This window comes from Saccostrea cucullata, unplaced genomic scaffold, assembly GCF_032062105.1.
Source record: "Saccostrea cucullata isolate Sc308-1 unplaced genomic scaffold, CSIRO_AGI_Scuc_v1 ctg1109, whole genome shotgun sequence".
Classification (NCBI taxonomy): Eukaryota; Metazoa; Mollusca; class Bivalvia; order Ostreida; family Ostreidae; genus Saccostrea; species Saccostrea cuccullata.
In genome coordinates this window covers 43,398-66,682 of record NW_026930649.1, presented here as the reverse complement: position 1 = coordinate 66,682, position 23,285 = coordinate 43,398, and the positions used below count along the sequence as shown (strand labels likewise).

The window sequence follows — 23,285 nt, the reverse complement described above, 5'->3', positions numbered from 1 at the left end:
TATACTATTAGTATATAGGTCCCTGATATAGCTGGCCATTTTAAATGATGAAGAAACATTAGTAATTCAATATGAGAAAAAAAGGCTGTCAATATTGATGCAGTATTCTTTAAATTACGATCATAATTTAATTACAATCTCCCTTCTAGACAGTACATAATAGAGTTTTATTATTCTGAAGAATCTAAGTTACCGATTCGGAGAGTAGAAAATAGTGATTTTAACTTCTTATGTTCTCCTACTTGTTTCTGTTCTAGTACTTTCAAAATCAAAACAAAAGCATGTTATTAATTAAATCAGGGGCTTGTTCAACAATTGCATCTGCATGCAAAAGTTGTATTATGGGAGTAATGAGTGTTTTCTGGAGATCGTTTGTGACAATTATTTTTACATTTTTAGTATTCATGAAAATTCATGAACATTCATTACCTTGAACTATTAAGTTTTTTTCTCTAAACTGAAAATTAACAATATTCATATTTGTTCATCATTTGTTCATGAACTATGAATTATGAATGTTTTCATGAATTTAATTCATGAACTACTTTTATGAACCTGTTAAGAATCCTTTAAGAACCATTCATGAACAATTATGAACAACTCATAAAGGTTCTTAAAATCATGAATATCATTTCGCAGGGGTTTGTTTCTTTCTAAGGTTGTCTTTGTTTTTGCAGACCGACACTTCTTTCTCCTCTTCAAATCCAAACCATGATTTCACCACGCAAGTGAGTTAAGGTTAAATATGGATATTTTTATGTAAATAAGCAAATGAAAATTCATAATTTGTTTATTTTATGTACAGAAAAGGTTCAAATTGATTTTCTGATACATAATCAGTACCCACAGTTTATTAATGCAAGTGCACATTATGACGTCATATTATGACGTCATTGTTCTCTCCCATTCAAGGTATTAAATCATATAAACAAAATCGCGTCGGCGCAAGGGCCTATCCTATCTAATTTAAAATAAATAATGTATAATATTATGGTGAATATTCTTAAAATTAATAAAATTACTGCACAAATCCTATGCACTTTCTCAATTGATCAAAATTTTAAGAAACTTACCCTGGACAGTGAATTTTTACCCTGTTAAAACTTAAAACTGCACAAAAAGTAAGCAACCAATTGCACTGCCGACATTTGTGCAGCAATATCTTAAATCCTTGGAATATCCTGCGTCTTTTGATACCTTGTTTGTGTAAAACAAAGTAAGGTATGCCCTTGCGCCGAAGCGATTTTGTTGATGTTTCTTATAAACTTATGTAGTACAGGTCGATGACGTCATAATATGACGTCATAATGTGTACTGGCTATTGCATGTCGTGGGTACCAAGAATGTATTAGAAAGCAAGTCTTAGCATTTTCTGTGCGGTAGGTAGAGCAATTATTGAGTTTAATTTGATATTTTGTATAGAAATTTCCATATATAGCCTTAACTCACATGCGCATTCAGAAAATGCTTTTGTCAGAAAAATCTGATTCTATAAAGCTTAACAATACATAGTTCTCCTTATAGATTAATGTACAAAAAAAATATCAGCGTGGATCCATTGCACTCTTCAAAATTCAATAGAAATACTTGTTTTTAAATACAAAGATTATTGCGTTTAAATGCAAATAAAATTACTGCGTTTAAACGAAATATTACGAGGGTCATTCAAAAAGTTCGTAGACTTTTGTCCTTACTTTTTTATTTAACGTCATATTGTATCCAAATTTGGTACAAATATTTTAACAACAGATTCAAATAATATGAGTAAAAAAATTGGAATGTATTTTCATATTTATCTAAATTACCAAGGATTTAGAACAGCGAAAATGGGGTCACGGAGCACCGTCACATTTGAGTAATTTACTAATTTTCACTTTATAGTATTTACAGCCATACCTCTAATAAATAGTGCTAAGACGAAATAAAATTTACATGTTTAAATAAAGTATTGCTGTATTAATTAAAATGAAATCAGGTTATGTAATATGTCACCCCATTTAAAAGATATCAGTTTTTAAATACATATGGACTTGATTTAAAAAAACAAAAAACCACGACGTTGGAGGACGTCACGGAGCAGCAAGTAGCAATAAAATTGTACTTTACATTCGGGAAACTTCTACAAGCTTAAAAAATCCGTAATAATCAGGATCTGTATGAAAAATAATCTGTGTATTTGTATTAGTCAGGAAAATACAAATTTTGAGAGGTAGCGAGTTTGAATCGGACGATGGATTGTCTGCAAAGAAAGAGGTTAAAGTTAAAAAAAAATCATCGAAAAAGTTAGGAATGTCATTGAACGTGATGTTTGCTTAACTGTTGCAGAATTAATAGAGTTACATGGTAAATTAAAGAATTTGAAAACAATGATATTCTTATTCAAGCTGTATTTTTACAATTGTTCGCAAACTAGGTGTTAAGTGTTATGGATATGTTTTTTGAATGGAGAAGACGCTACAAACCGTGTTTTAAGAAAAGATTTAAGAAAATTAGTATAATTTAGACAAACTTTCTCAACGTTGTCTTTGACGTTGCAATGTTGGTTAATCGTGCTCCGTGGTAACAAAACATGTTGGTTTAAATTTTGGCTATAACATGAGTTCTATTTAATCAAATGGAATGAAACTTCACACTTTGACAAAATAAATGTTTACGAAAATGTGTAGATCTATAATCTTGTAATAATTATATGACAATGAGAAGCATTGTCTACTTATTTTTTGAATGACCCTCGTATTTCGATTAAACGCAAAAGTATTGCGTTCAATTGCAATATTATTGCGATTAAACGCAAAATTTATTGCGATTAAACGCAATAATTATTGCAATTGAACGCAAAAATATCACTGCGTTTAAACGCAAAAATTATTGCCTTTAATCGCAATATTATTGCGTTTAATCGCAAAAGATTGCGTTTAATCGCAATTTTTTGTGATTAAACGCAAAGTGTTTTGCGTTTAAACGCAATGATTATTGCGATTAAACGCGATTATTACTATTAAACGCAAATAAAAAATAGATCTTTCCCTGGACTGGCCTCAACGGGCTTCCGTAATTTGTATGGAAGTCAAAATATTTTATTTCCTTAGTCGAGCATTTGATTGCAGTATTCAAACTACATTCAAATATTTGAAACATTTTCGTAAATGTTTTTTTTTTGGTTTAATCTTTACTAGTACATAACGTTTTTATGTCAATTTTATTTAAACCTTTTTTCTTTCAATACCATGTAACGCGTGGATAGCATAGTTATATGGCATAATTTTTAATGATAATAATAATGGCACTCAATACATTTTTTAAAGATTATTATGAAAATGATGAAAAGAGAAGAATCTTACAGTACCCATAAATTAAAATCAAATAGATGCTGCTCATTCAATTGATTTCCCTGCTATGATGGCATATTTCTACCTCCTACTTGCAAGATAAATTATGTTAACATGCAAAATAATTAAATTGCATGTTGACATAAATATGTTGCATGTGTACATAAAAATGTTTCATGTTAACATAATTTATCTTGCATATAGGGAGCAGAAATTTGTCACCACACCCTGGCTATCAAAATGGCCATAGACAGTTTAAAATGTAAACAAATTATTTTTATTATTATTGAAGTGTCAAATCATAGCAGCTATAATTCGTTCCATGTTTCTGAGCAATCTTAAAAGAACAAAAGATAAGAACAAATTATAATTTTACAAGAAATGGGTGGGTGATTTATTACAAAACCAGAGGCAGTTACATGAAATGACAGTTTTACCAGAAATTAATCAGTTGTACTTCCTATAAATACAACGAAAATCAGCTTTTCCTGTTAAGGAAAATAGGCTGTTCATGAGGAACGATGGTTTCTAAATTCTATTATCAAAAAGACAATAAGCTAACATTTGGTGAACAGAAACAATGTAACTGTGTTTTAATTACCAGTGAAATATATTCAAAACAACACATGTGTTTCTGTATGGCACATTTATTATTTTATCGTATTTTTATGGTGTATAGACCCCTGTTCTTCCCGAGGTTGTCAGCATATCTGTGTTAACACACCAACGGGAGGTAAATGTCTCTGTGCTGAGGGATACCTTCTATCCTCAGACGGACGATCCTGTACAGGTATCGTAATTTACCTTTTTCTTAAGTTTAGATACATGTATTTGGATTTTCACTGACCTGTTAACCTCATTTGATCTAGATTTTTTGGAATCTTGCAATCGTAATCGAAATCTTGGAATCGTAAGTTGGTGCAAAGATTAGTTGCATTATTGCAGTCGTATATTGAAAATGAAGTCATGTAATTTATTCGTAGACCGCTCCTTCTTCCACGAAAAAGGCTTCATCATCAGCAATGGAACACATTTTGCAATGGTGGAAGTGCAGGTTGTTAGCGGAGGAGAGAGAAGGATTCTAGTCATAGTGCCTTTTGCAATTATTGAAACATTTGCTGTTGATGCCACAATGCATCTTATATATTACTTGGACAGCAGTCGAAATGCACTCCAAGAATTAAACCTGATTCATAATCAAATAAGAACGTTAGCCACTGCAATAGGTGGCAAAGGTAATTTTTTCATAAGCCTTCTGCAGTTAAGAATAAACCTTTGTTTCAGAAGAACTTTCCCCCGGTCACAATTTGTTTCGAAATCTGTTCTCAAAGAAGGTGAAATCAAAACCCTACATAGATTTTTTCCACTGTTCTAACTCACAGACAGATTTGCTATTTTATAAATATATTTGCTAAAAATTTATTGAGGAAATAATTTATTTTTAATAAAACAAAATGTGTACGTGAAACACTGATGCTCCGTATTACAGCTTACATGTATAGCGAGGATTGAAGTTTCTTAAATGAAACCCAAACTCATTGTTGTTTCCTTGGGAAGATCTTGTCACAAAGAATACATATGTGAAATATGAAATCCCTAATATTACATGTAACTGTTTAAAACCATATGACCATGTCAGTTTTTATAAAGTGGGTAAAAATCTAAGGTCTAAGTCAAAAATATTTATACCAACTGAAGACGGCTTCTCAGAATGAATACACTTGTGCGGTATGAAATCCGCAGCACCAACTTTTCAGAAGTAATGGCAAAGTTTGAAGTTAGGTAATTTTAGCTCACTTGAGCTTTTTTGATCACCCGTTGTCCGTCGTCCGTCTGTCTGTCTGTCCGTCCGTCAGTAAACTTTTCACATTTTCAACTTCTTCTGAAGAACCACTTGGTCAATTTTAACCAAACTTGGTACAAAGCATTCTTGGGTTATGGGAAGTATTTATTGTTTAAATGAAGGGCCAAGTCCCCTTACAAGGGCAGATAAAAAAAAAAAACAAACAAAATCGGTTGGGGTCATTTAAAATCTTCTTCTTAAGGTATTCAATGTATAATGAAAAGATTTTGAATGATTTTACCTAATTTAAACCAGTTAAAAATGCATTGCCAGATAACGATGAATGTGAAATGAACCAATTTCACAAGACAGATAACATGTAAAGAGGTAGTGATTTTGCAAGTTAAAAGTTTTTAAAGATTTATCTGCCCTTAATGAAAAGAAGAAAACTTGATTTTTCAATATTTCTGCGGTATAAAAATTATTTTATTTATAGAATAATAAAGAGGAAATTTATGCATCTTGAGATTTGTTTGAAATTCAAATTACTTTTTAAAAATATTTTAATAAAATATCTGCTGCCTATAATTTTCAATGTAAAGTTCAATTAACTGGAAAATAAATAATCAAAATTTCGTAAATTCCGTTGGTGGAGCATTTTAATTTGATAACAACTTCAAAATGCTACCATGATTTAAACTATGGGATAATTCATCTATTAGAAAAACATGGTCGTTATACATTGAATACCTAGACCAGAAAAGCTGAAACTTATTTAAAAGCATACTGGGTTAGTGTAAATTCTAAATTGTTCAAATCATGACCCCCCCCCCCCCCCGTATAGGACGGGGCCAAAAAGGGAATCCTAGTTTAACATAGAAATATATAGGAAAAACCTTTAGAAATATTCTTCTCAAGAACCACTGGGCAACACAGTTGCAACTTACGTGGAAACAGCCTAGGGTAGTGTAGATTCTAAATTATTCAAAACATCCCTCGGGGTAGAACGGGGTCACAATAGGGAATCCAAATTTAACTTTGAAATATATAAGAAAAATCTTTTAAAAATATTCTCAAGAACCAAGGGCCCAGAAAAGCTGAACTTATGTGAGGCATCCTGGGGTAGTGTACAGTGAAGATTCTAATTTGTTAAAATAATAGCCCCCAGGCTAGGGATAGGGCGGGGCCACAATAGGGAATCCTAGTTTACATAGAAATATATAGGAACCGATTGGCCATAAAAATCTGAAACTTGTGTTTAAGTATCCTTCGGTAGTGTAGATTCTAAAATGTTAAACTTATGACCCCCGCGGTAGGGCGGGGCCACAATAGGGAATCCTAGTTTTACATAAAAATATAATAGGAAAAATCATTAGAAATCTTCTTCGCCAGAACCAATGGCCCAGCAAAGCTGAAACTTATGCGCAAATATTCTGGGGTAATCTTGATTCTAAATCATAAAAATCATGACGGCGGGGGGTGGGGTGGGGTATTAGGCCACAATAGGCATTACAAGGGGGGACTTTCAAAATTGAAAATTAACCAAAGAAAGGTCTTTTCACAAGGAACACACGATTTGAAATACTAGTGAGAGACTCAGCCCCACCAAGTCAAAAGTTAGGTCGAAGATTAAGTTTTTTCGGATAAGCAAATACGCAGACATACAGACTGACGGACAGAACAAAATTATATACCCAGAATCTTCAAGTACGAGGGCTTAAAAATCATGACAGCTTACAGCGAGGGTGCAGTTTTGTGGAGTTTAACTTCAAGCTCAAAATTGTTGGTAATCTTACTTATACTCATAGCTCCCTTTCTAGGAAGTAAATTCTTCAAAATCATATGTCAATTTGGAATATTTTTAATATTCCAAACAGCCAAAATGAATTTGAATTACCATATCTATAATTGACTCCAAAACGTCATAAAAATCCTTACAAATAATAAAGATACATACATGTAGCAGGTTCCAATACATGCACATGTTCTATCAAACTCCTTGTACTCCTTATTAAGATATTAACAATAGTGAAGGATAAATCTCAGCAACAATATATTCGAAAAGTGGTGTAAATCAGATGTTGATACTTAAAAATTCAAAGAAAGTTTTGGAAGTTTGAAATCACATATTTTTTTTACTAAAATGAGTAGCATTTAAATTTAGAATTTTTTAACGTTATATTCCTCACGATGAATTAAAGTGCAGACTTTTTTATTTAATTGACAGCTGCTTTTTCAATTAAATTGCAACTCGTCAATTTCCTAACCATCTCTTTGTTCATTTGCAAATTTATTTTGTTAACAAAACATTCTTATTGTACACAAGTACTCTAAATTTTATATTTAAAAAATGCTTGATATTTTGATAGAGAGTATCTATATAGTTTTTGGAGGCCAGGTTTTCCAACAACTTTTGGGAATTCCTATGGGTACTAATTCTCTCCCGTTATTAGCAGACCTATTTTTGCATCCATAAGGAGCAGAATTTGTTTGTCCAAACATGAAAAGATTTGATAATCATAAATGCCTCAAAATTTGTCAAATCATATCAATTACTCGGTTTATATAATTATTTAGCAATATCTTTTATGTCCATTCTATCATAGAAGACACCAGGCCATCAATAATCTCAGCTAGTGTCATACTTCAATTACTTTTTTCAGTCTTACAAAAAGCTATGCCCATTTTACTCTCCTCAGTTTGGAAGCCTTAGAATAGTCTGCCGGCCACATCCAACTCGATCGGTAAAGATTTGCAAGGTATTGTTGAAATTGTTATTCACCAACGTCTCTAGAAGAAATTACTTGCTGTGGCCTTTAACTCGACATTAATATATATCGATGACATTGTAAATTCACAATTGTTATTTTCATTCTAATGGCGATATTATATATTCCGGTGGGCTTGAAATTAAAGATACGACAGATTCTGACACACACGTTTCATATTAAGATATTTTACTTAATTGAAAAAGACTTTAATGGTGATCTAACAACCAAGCTGTATGACAGACGAAATGGCTTTAACTTTTCAATCATCAAACTCCCTCACTTATGCAATTATGCAGCAGTATACCTTCATGACCTTCATACGTTGTTTATATCCCTCAGTTCGTTTGATATGCAAGAGCATGCTCTGCGTATGGACAATTTTTCACACGGGGTATGCTATTGGAAAACAGGTTGCTGAAACAAAAATATCAGTAGTCTCGTTTAAAGCCATCTTTTCGTACATGTAAGTTCCATGGTTAATACAGTGACCTTGTAAGCATTTACAGTTTATCATTCAGTCAAATGCTGACTGTCAATTTTCATACTAATTGTTAGGTCATTATCTACACACTGAATTTTCGATGGATTTTTCCGTTATTACGCGATCATATTAACTAGGAACACACGGTGGCTATGACCAGTATCCAGGGGATGCTCACTTTTCCATGGCACGTAATCCGAACTTTGATCTTTTTTCCGTCTTCTGCAATTATTATTATATTATTCAATGGAATTTTGAATTAATTGGAAGGCTGTTTGTCACTCAAATTTACATTTCATTTAATTCACAGGAACGACTTGTCACAAGGAATACACGTGTTAATTATGAAAGCCGTAGTACTAGGCGTGGATTTAAAGTGGATAAACTCTAAGATCAAATGTATTTCATGTGACAAGACCTTTTAAATTGTACCACCAACTTTGACTTCTTGACCTTGGAGTTTAAACCAGTTTTTCTTAACATTTTTCAAACTTTAACCTTGGTCAAGTATTTTTTATGATGCTAGGGCTTTCATACTTCTCAGTTTTATTCATGTGACACGACCTTTCAAAGGGTAAAAATATTTTTTTGACCTTGACTTTAAAGTTTCACCCACGATTAAAAACTTTTGCCTTGGTCTAAACAATTGAATAGTTAGTACTAGGAATTTTACATGTATATTCTTTGTGACTTTCTTTACATATCAACCTATTTGATCTTGACCTTGGAGTTTGATAAGACCATATTCAGAACCACTTATGTTAAAGTGGGAAAATACATGTATTGGTTTTGTACACCCCTTACTAATTGTTTACATCATAGAGGCAGCATATTGGTCAATTAAACGTTCATGTTTTGTATCGTCTTAATTGATTTTGAGTTCGAATATTGTTTATTATTTCCATATTTCATTTATACTGATAACCATATGTAACTATGGCTGAAAATTTTCGACAGATCTGATTTTTGACTGGATTGCTAATCTTCTTGCTTGGATTGAACCTACTCAGTCCAGAATACGAGCTTTTTCTATCAATTCTGGGACGACTTCTGTCATATACACTGGTCTTCAACAACCTTCATCACTATCTGTTGATGCTCATAATGGGTAAGTTTATTTGAATACTAGGAGTATAAACTTTATGATATATGCATTTTTCTGGGACAACCCTCATAGATTATACTTTTTGCCATTAGAAATACATTTTTGTTTACAAGCTTTGGTTTGCAATTTTAGATCTTATTTCTAAAATGCACATTTAATAGCTTTTTTGTCAACAAAATTGAAATCATCATGAGAACAATCGGGGAGGAATCTACATCGTACATGTATTTATTTAATTCATTCTTATTTCAATCAAGCACTGTAATATATTTTGCATCCAGTTTTGTACAATAAAAAATCATGAATATCTGCGCTTTTTTCTATTTTGAGATTTAATAAAAGTTTAAAGAAAGTTGATCAAGTATATTTTCAGTATCTAAGCACATATTGCTGAAGTTTAAAAAGCAAAATATTTTTTGAAAAATGGAAAACCGAAGGGCAAGGCACTTTCAAGAAATAATTTGAAGACAAGATACATTCAAAACTCTCTTAACCATGATAAGGCGCAATTGTAATAGAGCAATCAAAAGATGCACTTTTCAAAGCTTTTTTTTTTTTTCTGAAAACACGAAATTAGTTATAACTACATGTAGATCAGTTTTAATCGTGAAATTGACAAAATTCATAATCTGTCAATGTTTTGGTTATAGAATGATATAAACTCGGAATTATCATTTGCTTTTTAATATTGTTTTTTTTTTCATTTCCGCTAGAGTACATCGGTGATGGCTTAATAATTTAACGTTTTCGACGCTTCCATTGCAACGAAGCATAAATAATTTAATTGTTATTTTACTACCCATAGGAGAATTTTTCATTTGTTATATGATGTGACTAAATTATAAACCGAGGGAACGAGTTCATGATCTGTGGGAACGGATTGTGTACGCGTAATCCGAGATCTCAAATTAGTTTTTACCTTGTTAATCACGTGTCCCTTCAGGACTTTTGTATGATTCGAGCGCAGTTGTACTATCGGAAAAATTTATACAGATCATACCTTTGGAACGTTGCCCCGTTTCTTCAAAGATCTTCAAACCGCATGAGACACAGTCTAGGCTGTGACATTATATAAGGTCGGAATTTACTAAACGAAACATTGTCGAGCATCTGGTTGGAGGGGACTGCAGGTCCCAGGACCATTAAGCAGACTTAGGGAGGTTGGCTCTTTTTTCCAAACGTACTGAGAAATTTTTTCTTGCCAAGTAAAATTCCATTAATCAATACAAATAGGAGCAGAGCAAATACAGACCTACAAAACATCAGAGGTGTGAATAGGTGCCACGGAGGAGTGATCATACCAATCCGACCGGTCACAACCGCCATGTGCTCATTGTCATGATCGGAAAAATAACGGGAAAATGCGTCGTCATTTTAGTGTATAAATAATATACTAGCAATAAGTATGAAAAAACGTCAGTCAGCATTTGACTCAATGATAAATTGTATTTGCTGACAAGGGCATTGTATCGACCATAAAACTTACCAAATGATGACTTTAAACGACACTGCTGAAATTCTTGTTTCATCGACTTGTTTGTCAATAATTTACCTCGTTTTAGAATCTGAATGTTCATACGTAAAACATGTAATGAAGGTATATTGCTGGATAAGTAAGGGAAGTTGACGATAGAAAATTTTAAGTCATCACGTTTATCATAGAGCTTTGTCGTTAGAATACCATTAACGTCTTTGCAAGTAAAATATCCAAAATATGTAACAGATGTGTCAGACTCTATGATATTCTTTATCTCAAGCTCATCGGGATATATCGTATCGACATAACAATGGCAATTACCATTGTTAATTGACAATACGTCGTAGATAAACCTAAATGTGAAGTTAAAGGTCACAGCAAGTGTTTTCTTTTTTATTACGCACACGATTGTGGACAAATTCTGCCTCATATGAATACAAAAATAGGTCTGTTAATACAGGCGCGCAATTGGTACCCAATGGAATTCCAATAGACTGTTGGAAGACCTGGTCTCCAAAAACAACATAAATATTGTCAATCAGAAACTAAAGCATCTTTTTGATGTCAGATATTATATAAAGAAAATTAATTTATATTAGATATTTTTTTTTTAGGAAATGCAAAAAACTATCCAGTGCATATTTTCTAATTAAAAATTGATCAACAAATATATTTTCAGAATAAAAATCATTGGTATTCAGGATTTTGAATAAATACAATTTTATGTCTCATAAAATGATTTATATACAATCTTTTTTACATTGTTTTTGACAAATTTAGAATAAAATTGCAGTTGTTATTGATTTTTAATGTAAAAAGAGTGGGGTCGACTGAATCGGGATCGAACTCATGTTTTGATCGGGTTCGGCTTGATCGGGATCGAGTGCTCAATTAATTTGACTTTACGCAAACATGAGGTTGGAATCAATTTACCGCCACCTCCCCATCCTCCTCCCATGTAATACCAATATTTGAATTTTTGTTGTATGGAATTTTTTCCTCATTGTATAACATCAAGCATTTACCATGCCGTGTGGCCTCTTTGTTTACGCCACCTTCTTGTTACACAAACTTGGTAATCATTATATAACAATAGCTGGGATAAGCACTAAGTCGCAATATATCATATCTAAGTTGAAACTAATCATTATTTGGCCTTATCCCAGCTATAATTTACATGATTGTATGTAATATGGTATATTTATGTGTTTTTGTTCACTTTCGTCATTTATCTGGTCAATAAATGACATTTTCACTCAACTCAAGTTCTCGTGTCTTCACTAGTTTTCAAGTAACAAGAACAAGCTACGGAAAGGCTTTTCATATTGTGAAAGTTATTTTTATTAGTGGAAAAGTTGTGGATATAAAATTGAATGATTTTTGTACATATTTGGTACTTTAGTTTCTCCTATTTATTTCGATCATTTTATAATGCATGAAGTGTTTCCTTTCATTAAAAAATATCTTTAATCACTTCTAATTTCATATCTTTGTTAATAAACATTAACAATTGAAGATAAATTAAAGTAATTGCGATTTCATGCAATATTTATTTTTTCTTCTTACTTTTATGAGGTACAAATATCACTGTTTTTAAGTCCGTTTCGTATACTTTGAAAGAACATTGAATCACATTGAGAGGGCATAAAATGAAAATTGTTGCATGAAAATATCGATTTCAACCTTTTTTTCTTAGACGTTATGATTTAAATTATAAATTATAGGGTTATCCTTCCTGGCTGAGAATCAAATATCCTTAAAATGTCGTATGGTAAGAACTACGAACTCTAACTCTTGATTCCTGCCTACATTTTGCACCCATTAAATTCAATATTAATGCAATTTGGCCATTAAATCTTTGTTTAATACAAAGAACAGTTCTATGGTTATTGATTAATCATTTTAATTCCAGAGCTAGACAGTAAATTATCATTAATTCCAGCTGTTGAAAAAAGGGGGTAGACGATATTTTCTAGTGAAATCGAACTTTAAAGAATCACCATAATTTGAAATAGTCTTAAATATGATAAGATGTATCTCATATCTTTTCATATGTTTTACACAAATAAATAAAACATATGTTAATTAATAAAATACAATTATTTAATTGTAAATAGCTTTAAAACTGGTGAAAAATCAGGTTTTTTTTCGTTTTCTGTCGATAAACATATGTTCCCCCCCCCCCCGTGAAACACAAAAAGCTTTGTCATAAATTTGTAAAATGGCAGTCCATATTACCTGTAAAAGGGAATTTTTGTTTCACGGGGGGGAAAGATGTTTTAAAAATACTTTCCGTTTTCCGTTGATTTCTATTGTGGAAAACACAAGAGTTTTACCAAAATTATAGAGTTTTCTCTCTTTGGTATCCCAAATAAGTAACGTTTTATGAAAATTTATATCAATATCTATAAAAATTTTGAAAATCATTGGAATATGTTAAAGTTAAAGTGAGGGTGCCTGAAATTGGGTTATGTCAAATACCTAACTGTTCATTATATGTACAAAACAACCCAGCAGGAACGCAACATTTTTTCACTTGTTCAAACCTTGAAAGAATGTGGAATTTGAGATACAACATTGAACAACTACAGTGTATAGTTCATCGTTGATTCAATGTTGAATCTTCAATTTTTTTTACACCAATGAAGAAAAACATTGAAGATGCAACATACGAGGGGATGATCAAAAAGTTCGTAAACTATCTCTATATCTACAAAACCACAATTCAGATTAGAATGAAATTCGGTACACACATAGTCATACACAGGTTCTATAAATAGCATATGCTGAATAAAGTTTTTCTTCTCGTTTGTGACGTCACAATGTGAAAATGACGTCACTATTTTGGTCACTTGTGACGAAAATGGTTGTCTCAGTGGACTCGTTCAACAAACGACTGTACAATTTATTGTATACCTTAAAAATCCCTCTACAGAATCATATAATAATTTGTACACAGTTTATTGAGATAAATGAGTTCCTATAAATTCAATTAATGATTGGATTAATCGTTTTAGTGAAGGAAAGCTGATGGTTAAAAGTGATACTTGTCATCTTACCCAGTGAAAGCAAGTTTGAAAAGATATTTATTTTTAATTAAGCAATTTGCTATCAAAGACCTCCAATTAGCACTTTGAAAAATAGTTAGATATTTGAACAATGATATAAGTATTAAATACCTAAGATATCGTTTACTTTAGATTTTAAACATATTAGATTTGATAAAAAGGATGCACCCATTCTCTATCCACATTGAATAAAGGTCTCTCCCGAGACAGAAGATTTGTGTTTTAACGGTCGCCATGCTTATTTTTGGAAAGGATATTATTATCCATTTATTCTGTTGCCGAGATATGACCATTTCTGACAAATGAACAGTTCTTGTCATAAAAATTAACTCACATGGAAAGAAATATTAAACTCATAAAAATCTTTCAACTTTTGTGGCAGAACGCTACGGAGGAGGTAACGGGACCGCCAATATCACGTGATTCGTGCATGCGCAGAACGGTGGTTGATGTGCATTAAAATCGGGGAGGATTAGTTTAAAATATAATCAACATTAAAACCAAATATTGTTTCTTGTATGGAAGTTATTCAATTAGTTTGCCAACTTTTTGATCACCCCTCGTACATTGTATTTTCATTGTTGAATGTTTGGTGTTATTTCAAGGTTGAAACAACATTACAGATGCATAATTTCAACACTGAATGTTTGTCGAAATTTCAAAATTGAAACTACGTTGAAGATTCAACATAATTTTAACATGGATTTTTGGTGTTATTTCAATTTTTGTGTAAATGATTGCGATTCTTGATTGGAAGTTTTCCATGTAAATTGAAATTAGAAGCAATTGTGTAGTTTTAATATGAACTTAACATATTATATAAGACATGTATGATTATTTAAACATCAAATCATTAAAACAAAGAGGGAAAATTTCATTAGAGATCGAACCATACATGTACGTGTGATACGCAACAAATTTTCCAGTCGGATAGTAGACCTTTGATGCTGTTTACGGAGATAAAAGAAAATTAAAACAATCATGTAATATAACCGTGCTTCTACGTTATTCATTGTTAATATACACATTTTAGGGACCTATATTGGATTTCGGGAACCTCAAAAAAGGAAATACTAAGAGGAAACTGGAATAGAAATTCTCCAAAAGTCATCGTGTCCCATGCAAATCTAAATAATCCGATTTCTCTTCAATATGATGTCATCAGTCACAGGTACGTGTTTTGTATCTTTGCATAAAATTACACTTTTGAAAATGTCAGATAAAATTTAAATCTAAATCTTAAATTTTGAATGACTGATTGATTGAATGGGACGTAAAACAACAAACAATCAATCAATCAATCATGAATCAAAAGTTCAAGATTTAGAATTGAATTTCATCTGGCATTTCTCAAACATTGATACATGGAGCTGTTTATTCGGAATTACATTCAACAATTTCTGTTCTTTAGAATAGACGATACAAACAAAAAATATGGACTCATGGATTGGTATATATATCTTGGCCTATTTTGTTGCAAATGGTGCCAATGATAATTTTCTAAAATATTGAGAAATTGAAACCTTTTAAGATGTTCAAAACTCTACCATTCTGCAAAGATCCTTATTAATCTATACAAATATTTTTTCACTTTAAATTCCATTATTATGAAACTTTGCATGAAAAAATAAAAACTACCATGTAAAATTACTTACGGTATGTCTTTGTTTTCCAACCACAGAATTTACTGGCTGGATAACTCTATGATTAAAAGCTCAATGACAAATGGATCTGATATTCAAAGCCATGTCAACACATACGGTGCAACACAGGCGTTTGCATATAAGGTTCGTCTGAAATATTGTTGTTAAAAATATTAAACCGCAGTGGAATATAGATATATCATTGTCAAAATCTAGCATTTCCCGGGATAAAAACTATTTTATTTTACAATCAAAGTAATTATCAGTGCGTTTTTTCTATCTTCATTTATTAATTATATATGAAGGGAAAATATAAACCCTAATAAAATTAATAATCTTAAATGGATGAAATATTTAAGAAATAAGGTCTCGTTTTAAAACATTTTGGGCAGGGGCGTAGCAACAGGGGGGCCAGGGGGGCCTGCCCCCCACCTCCTCCCCCCCCCCCCCCCCCCCCCCCACGAAATAGGATTTTCGTCTTTGGGCAACTTTCAACTTCCTCCTTTTTTTTTTTGCATGTCAACTTTTTCAGTTAAGTAAAAAAAAAACTGCTGGCTGCCCCCCCCCCACTTTCAAAAACGATGCTACGCCACTGTTGGGGGTAAAAATACGGGATTTTCACGAGATATAACTTTTATTTTCATTTTCTTCAAGTATATATTTAAGGAATCACTGTCTAGTTTTGAGAGTATGCCAGGGCATCAACAATAGTGGGAAACATGGGATAATTTGCATAACGGGCGAAGCCCGTTATGCTAAAATTATCCAATGTTTCCCACTATTGTTGATGTCCCTGGCATACTCTCAAAACTAGACAGTGATTCCTTATATTTTCATTTTATTGTGAAATAAAAATTGTAGATTTAGACTTTAAAAATGTAGACATAGACTATTATCACACGAGGACTTCCATGCCAATTTCAATAGTCCTCGCCCACTGACGTCAAACACATAGGCAGCCGCACGAGATTTACATGCATATTTGGCCTCCTTAGCGTCAGGCACAGATACAGATGCGCACGAGATTTGCATGCGTATTAGGCCTCCTTAGCTCCTGACCTATCGACCTGCCTAATTTACATTCCGGCAGAATTATCAACAAATAAACTCCGACAACTTTCAAAGAGTTATCACAGAGAAAAAAATTAGAAATGGAAATATATGTATATAATAACATATCATGATCAAAAACACGAAAATCATTATACATTTATTGCATGATAGTCAGGGATCCAGAGATATGAAGATTTCTTCGCCCATGAAAACTTTGATTTTTCAAAAAATCGTCATGTCTCTAGAATATTCATGCAATAAACTGTTTATTATACCGAATCAAGCACAGTTCTGGAAATATTAAGAAAATCTAATTGATAAAGTAAATATGTGGTAAGAACAATATGAAACAGGTTTAAGTTACACCACAAGCCGCGCTTCATAAAAAATCACTCGTGACGTGACAAGTCATTCTGATTTATTTAAACAATAAAATGCTTTCTTTGTTTGTTATAAATAGCATAATGCTTTATGATAAATTCGATATCGTACCATTAACCAGTGTTTACATCCTAAGAGATGTTTTAAAATGATAACTTATTACTTATATTTACAATTTACAAAATTTACAATTTATCTTCTATGTTTATCTGTTTAATATATTTTACGAGTGGTATTTTTTTATTTTTTGAATTCAACGGCACATTTTGATCCATTGAAAGGGCGTCACTCATTTATGACATCACCGAGAAATAGCGTAGGGTATTTTTGGCGTGATCATCATTTTCAAATGTAAATATTTAAGAAATAGAATATCATTTTTAGAGTTTCATTAAGATACAGTGTATGAAATGAATGATAAATTAGGACTTGCTTATCAATCAGTTAAAAGCACATGACATGTTTCCTTGCTATTGATTGATTGATTGTATTTTTTTAACGTCCCTCTCGAGAATTTTTCCGGTGAAGGGCTTCAAATTTTGACCTTCACTCGGCACTCAGGGCCATTGAGAAGTGAGGGATCTTTATCGTGCCAACGCCTGCTGCTGACACGGAGCCTCGGTTTTTAAGGTATCATCCGAAGGACCCGCAAATTTCACTTCAAAGTGCCGAGCGCATACAGATGGAACAGTTGCTACCCATGTTTTATCGACTTAGGTCAGTCGCGGCCGAGATGCGAACTCACGACCTCCTGACCTCACAGAGCGAGTGGTCTACCGACTGAGCTACCGTGAACGGTGTTTCCTTGCTATTAAATGTAGTGCAGCCATGGAATGATAATATATTTAATTGAATTTTCATACCAGACATAGGTCAATCCACATTCATTTAAAATTTTCTGTACAAAGTCACACCATGGATTCTTATATAATTTCAATGCACATAAAAGCTTTGCTGATAATTTAGAGCACTGAGCATTGATGAGTTTACCCCAAAATGAGATCATTCTAACTTTGATATCAATTAATAAAGGGTGTCTACCAAGTTCTCCATACACCATAAAGTTTGGTGTTGATGTTTTCAGGCTCAGAATATGTTTACAAAATTTTAGGTGTAATTTCTCTATCAGTTTAGAATTGTGAAAACCCCATATTTCGCACCCATATAAGAGTATTGGTTTGACAATTTTATCAAACATGTCTAATTTACAATCAATTGATAAGTTATGTTTTCTACATTTACCAATAACAAGATAACACAATAACAAGAAGACACTATAAAGAAACAAATTACCGGGGTTTTTTGTCGAATATGAATAAAAAACTCCTGTATTCATGACTGGTTTCCGTATTTTTTTTTATTGAAGATGACAGTTCAACATAATATTATGTTAACGCTTTTTTATCTTGTTTACATGTACCTACAAGTTATGAACCAAAAGATAATATTTTGCCAAGCTATAATTATAAAGCATCATTAAAGGAATTCATTTTTTTAAAATTTGATAAAGCTATAGGCATCTTTCATATTATGCTAGATTTTGACCATAAGAAAATGTCTCGCATTTGTTCACAAACTTCATGGACAGCCCTCTTTCAAAAAAAAAAAAAAAAACAAACAAACAAAAAACAAAACAATATTAAAAACCTTTGTGTTGGCGTTTTTTTAATATAACTAATCATAGTATTCCATTACAGGACTATTTTGGTTGGATAAATGGAAACAAGACGTATTTTGCCAAAAAGTCTGCTGTCTATGCGGAGTTCAACGTAGATGTTATACAGAACACGAAACAAATCGCCATATTTGATACCATTGTACAACAGGATAGAAGAAGTAAAGTTTTTTTTTACCAAAGATTTTAACATTTATCAATGATGAAGTGCACTCAGAGTTACACTTGACAAATATGAAAATGCAATAAAGTACAATATACCCAGAGTTATGGTTTACAGGTATAAAACTCAATTCATTACCCCATGTCATATCAAAAATGGATTCTAAATGGAAAAATCACATTTTATTAAAACTAAAAATCCCTTTTAAATTATACATGTATATTATTACTCGTATTTGTAGAAAATGTACAATAATAATACAAAAGAAATTCTGATTATTTCCATTTAAATTTCAACATTTATTTTTTAAATATATTAAGCAAAAATAGTCAATTAATTTTATATTCTATTATCCAAAGCTTAAGAGTTTTATTCATTAAATAATGAACGCAAAAGAAACGCAACAAGCAGTAATAATAATCTACAACTAATATGATATTTTATGTTATGGTTTCAAAAAGAAAACAGTTTGTTAAACTCGATTTAGTCAGGAAATTAATAAAAATGTAAACAGGTTTTAACTTCACACGTGACAGTTACCCCCCCCCCCTCCCCCATTTCCCTTTTTTTGCATGCCAGACTGTCATGCACAAAAATTATGATCTTTTTAAGTTAAAAAAGAGAACTTTTTTGATAAGAATCACATTGTTTATCTGAACTTACCCTCTTAAACATTCATTTAATGATTAAATTCCGTGCTAGTGCAAAAAAGGTCAAGATCAGTATCTTTGATTAATAAACTAGCTCTCATTAGTTTGCCTGTATTTTTGGAAATGTGGACTTAATCTTTTAAGTCAATTTAATATAAAATCATTCTTGAGCAGTACATCTCAATTCTGTTCAGTTAAATAAGTCTATAAATGACGATGTTTGAAGAATTCTTTTTGTGATTTTTCATGCTCTCTTCTTGACAAGTACCTCTACAAATGACTGAAAATGTGTATTCGTACGTAGTTATTACAATATCAAGTTTTACAGGCTTAACTTCATTAAATACACGTAACAAGGAAACATGCCTTGTACTTTTAACTGCTTGATAAGCGAGTGCTTATTTATCATTTTGAAAAGTTAGAAAATCCTGTTGCAAAGACTTTTCCGAAAGAGGTTCTATTAAGTAACCAAACTAAGCATATTAAGTGTATAGTTATGACGAGCAATGGTGCCTCTCAAAATTACGAGTGACCTCTGGTTCAAAATACAAACCAAGTTCCATTGTTGAAAAAGTTGTTATATTATGGCTAGGAGACCTTTTACGGTTCATGGACCTCTTGTATACAAAATTATTTCCTATATATGATATTTGCCAACCCCTTAAAATAGGATATTGCATTTCTTTTGCCTTTAAGTATCTTTCCTGAAAAACGTAAAATATTGATCATAACCTAAAACATTATGGGTCCACTAGCATAAAAATGTAGGCCAATAGCCTAGTTACTTGAAAACAAATTATAACAATACAGTCAGGGATCTACATTGAAAAATAGGTGGTCCTTCATTCTTTTACACATGTAAGTTGATTTTTTTTTGTTATCTGAGTACACGTCATGCTTAACAAAGCATTAAGTGCTAATTAAAAATTGAGTTTTTTTTATAGCTTTTCAAGTTTTTTTTCATATGTATGAGACGTGACTGTGTATATGAAATACCGGTATATGGATATAACAAACACTATCAATGTATATATACTGATAGAGAGAGTATAAATCCGACCAAAACAAAAGAGAAAGTCTACTAACTTATATGATATGCATTCTTAAAACATTGCTGTGACATCATACCTTTGGTATACAAATTTACCTGTAGGCCCGTATCACATTTGATCCTTGGCCATAACTTTTGAATAGTTGGAGCTAGGGCTTTAATATTTCACATGTGTATATATATATATTTGTTCTGAAATGACCTTTAATTTCAGCTGGTATAAATATTTTTGACCTTTCCACCTTGACCTTAGAGTTTGACCCACTTTTTAAAAACTTTAACCTTTGTAATAACTTTTGGACAGTAAGACCTGGATTTTCTTTAAAAGTAGGCCAAACTTAAAGGTCGTGGAAAGTCATAGTATATTCGGAAAGGTCTTCTCACAAGTAATGTACAATAAAAAGTCATATGAAAAACGAAAGCCCTGCCTCTTGTTAATTTAAAGTTATTGCCTAAGTTGAAGTTATTTTATGATAGACGGACAGAGTGACAGTAGAATGTAAGTTATTATCATCTTCGCTTTTGCGAAAGCATGGTACAAAAATGCTTCAGTTTTTACCACTGCTTTAACATTATTTGAGATGTAATTTAATGTCCCAAGAAATTATTCTTTAGTTAGTATTCTTTATGTCTTGAGGTTTTTATCTGAAATTCTTTTGGGGCAAACATTTATAATACCACATGAAGTTTACATTTGATTTGTATTGCCCGATGGCTGTGACCAAGTGGGACGGATAACAAGTATAAACGGAGTCTCTATATAGGGGCTCTATTTATAATAGCAAGAACAAAATATGGCCTTTGAATTCTTTTACAAATAGTTTTCAGCTAAGAATCGTTCCCAGTAGACCTGAAATTTATTTAATTATGCATTTTCTGCATCAAATACATTTTTTTAACTTTAAAAAATATAGGCAGCTGTCAAATACTGAATGGTGGTTGCGATGAAATATGCGTGCCGTTTCAAAATGGCCGGGTGTGTGAGTGTGATTTTGGTCTACAGCTACATCAAAATTTGACTTGTAAAAGTAGTGAGTATTTCTTTTCCTTCGAAAATTTTAATTGATACAATTGATAGAATTGATACAAGAATTGAATTTAACAGATGATTTTTATACCCTCTTTCTCTCTTTGATAGGTGTTTATTCGTTAAATTTCCTTATTGTTTCGGATTATTCCCACGGTCGAATCCTCCAGGTTGATATCACCACAGGAAACATGGTTAAACTGCCAATAAATGTACAAAACTCACCAGGCATTACATTTGATAAATCAACAATGGAAATCTTTTACTCGGAACTCTCAACAAAAACTATTATGTCCACCACACTTCTGGGAAAGAACAAGTCGTTGATCTATGCCACAGGTAATATCGACCAGTTTTAAAAGATAAAATCTCAATTCGTATGTTATATTTCTATTTAATTTCGGTTTCGCACATTATTTTAAGGTCACATTTGCCAGGTGATCCATTGATATCTATTCTTAAACACGTTAAAAGCATTACATATCATCCTTTAAAGGTACTTGGACACAGATTTGAAGTTAATATTTTCTCTATAATATTACGACCTATATATTTTAATAGCATTTCACACAAAAATTAATTAAAAATCTTATTTCGCTTAAAAGATATTGAAATTTCAAATTTTTCGGCGGGTTTGATTGACATATCCTTGCACTCTCACAAATTTAATTTTATTCTTAATCCTTAAGAAAAGTGGCAATCTCGTTTTGTATAAATGAAAAATATTAATACTATAAGCCAGGAAATTCAGAGAAGACACGTTCGAAAGCAAAAAAAAAAAAACACACAATATATTGTCAGTCCGTGCAGTTGTGGTAAGCAGACTGTGACGATTAAACGCACCCGGTGAATTCTAAATATAAACAATAACAGAACTCGAGCCTTGTTTACAAAAACTGTGTACATAACACGAGTGTGCTCGATTTGCTAAACTCTGTACGCATCTCTTAGTTCGGAATGACGATACTTGTGAAGGTGTTTTGCTTTCTAACATTTCTACTCTGAATAAAATTTTTTTTATTGATAAAAGTTTTAATAATTCTCATTAAAACACATCAAAATTGCCACTTTTCCTAAGGATTAAGAATAAAGTTAAAATTTGTGAAAGTGCAAGGATGTGTCAATCAAACCCGCCAAAAAATTTAAAGTTTTAATAACTTTTAAATGAGATAAGATTTTTAATTAATTTTTGTGTGAAATTCTATTAAAATATATAATTCGTGATATTATACAGAAAAAATGAGAAAATATTAACTTCAAACCTTTAAGAATAGAACGGTGACAGATCATTTTTCTCTAAAACTTTTTCGCTCCCAGGTTATTTCTGTCTACTGCCATTTCACGGTAGTTTATTTCTCTATCCTACATAGGTCATTTCAAACAATTTTTAATCTGGTCTAATATAATTATTTACAATTCCATTCTTGTGTTATTAACTTTTATATCTTTCAAGATTCATAAAAATCGAACAAGAGAAAGTGTGTCGGAGTCTTATTTACAGGGAAAAAATTTAAATATTTAATAAAACAGTTGATACCGTTTTCCAGCCCTTGCCATGTGGAGGCCTCCTCATTAGAATTTTGAAAGAATTTAAACCCAGTTGAAATTTATAAAGTTTTTAAAATTAT

The 23,285-nt window shown here is 31.8% G+C and overlaps 1 protein-coding gene across 1 annotated transcript in view; it reads left to right on the top strand.

The window, feature by feature from the left end:
• LOC134229437 (low-density lipoprotein receptor-related protein 6-like) overlaps positions 1–23,285 on the top strand; it is a 108,585-nt gene that overhangs the window by 44,315 nt on the left and 40,985 nt on the right. The window contains exons 4-11 of the mRNA XM_062711190.1: positions 4,009–4,119; positions 4,313–4,564; positions 9,322–9,472; positions 15,048–15,185; positions 15,696–15,801; positions 18,789–18,927; positions 21,545–21,661; positions 21,769–21,996. Coding sequence (XP_062567174.1) covers positions 4,009–4,119; positions 4,313–4,564; positions 9,322–9,472; positions 15,048–15,185; positions 15,696–15,801; positions 18,789–18,927; positions 21,545–21,661; positions 21,769–21,996 — 1,242 coding nt within the window. The remainder of the gene's footprint in view (positions 1–4,008; positions 4,120–4,312; positions 4,565–9,321; positions 9,473–15,047; positions 15,186–15,695; positions 15,802–18,788; positions 18,928–21,544; positions 21,662–21,768; positions 21,997–23,285) is intronic.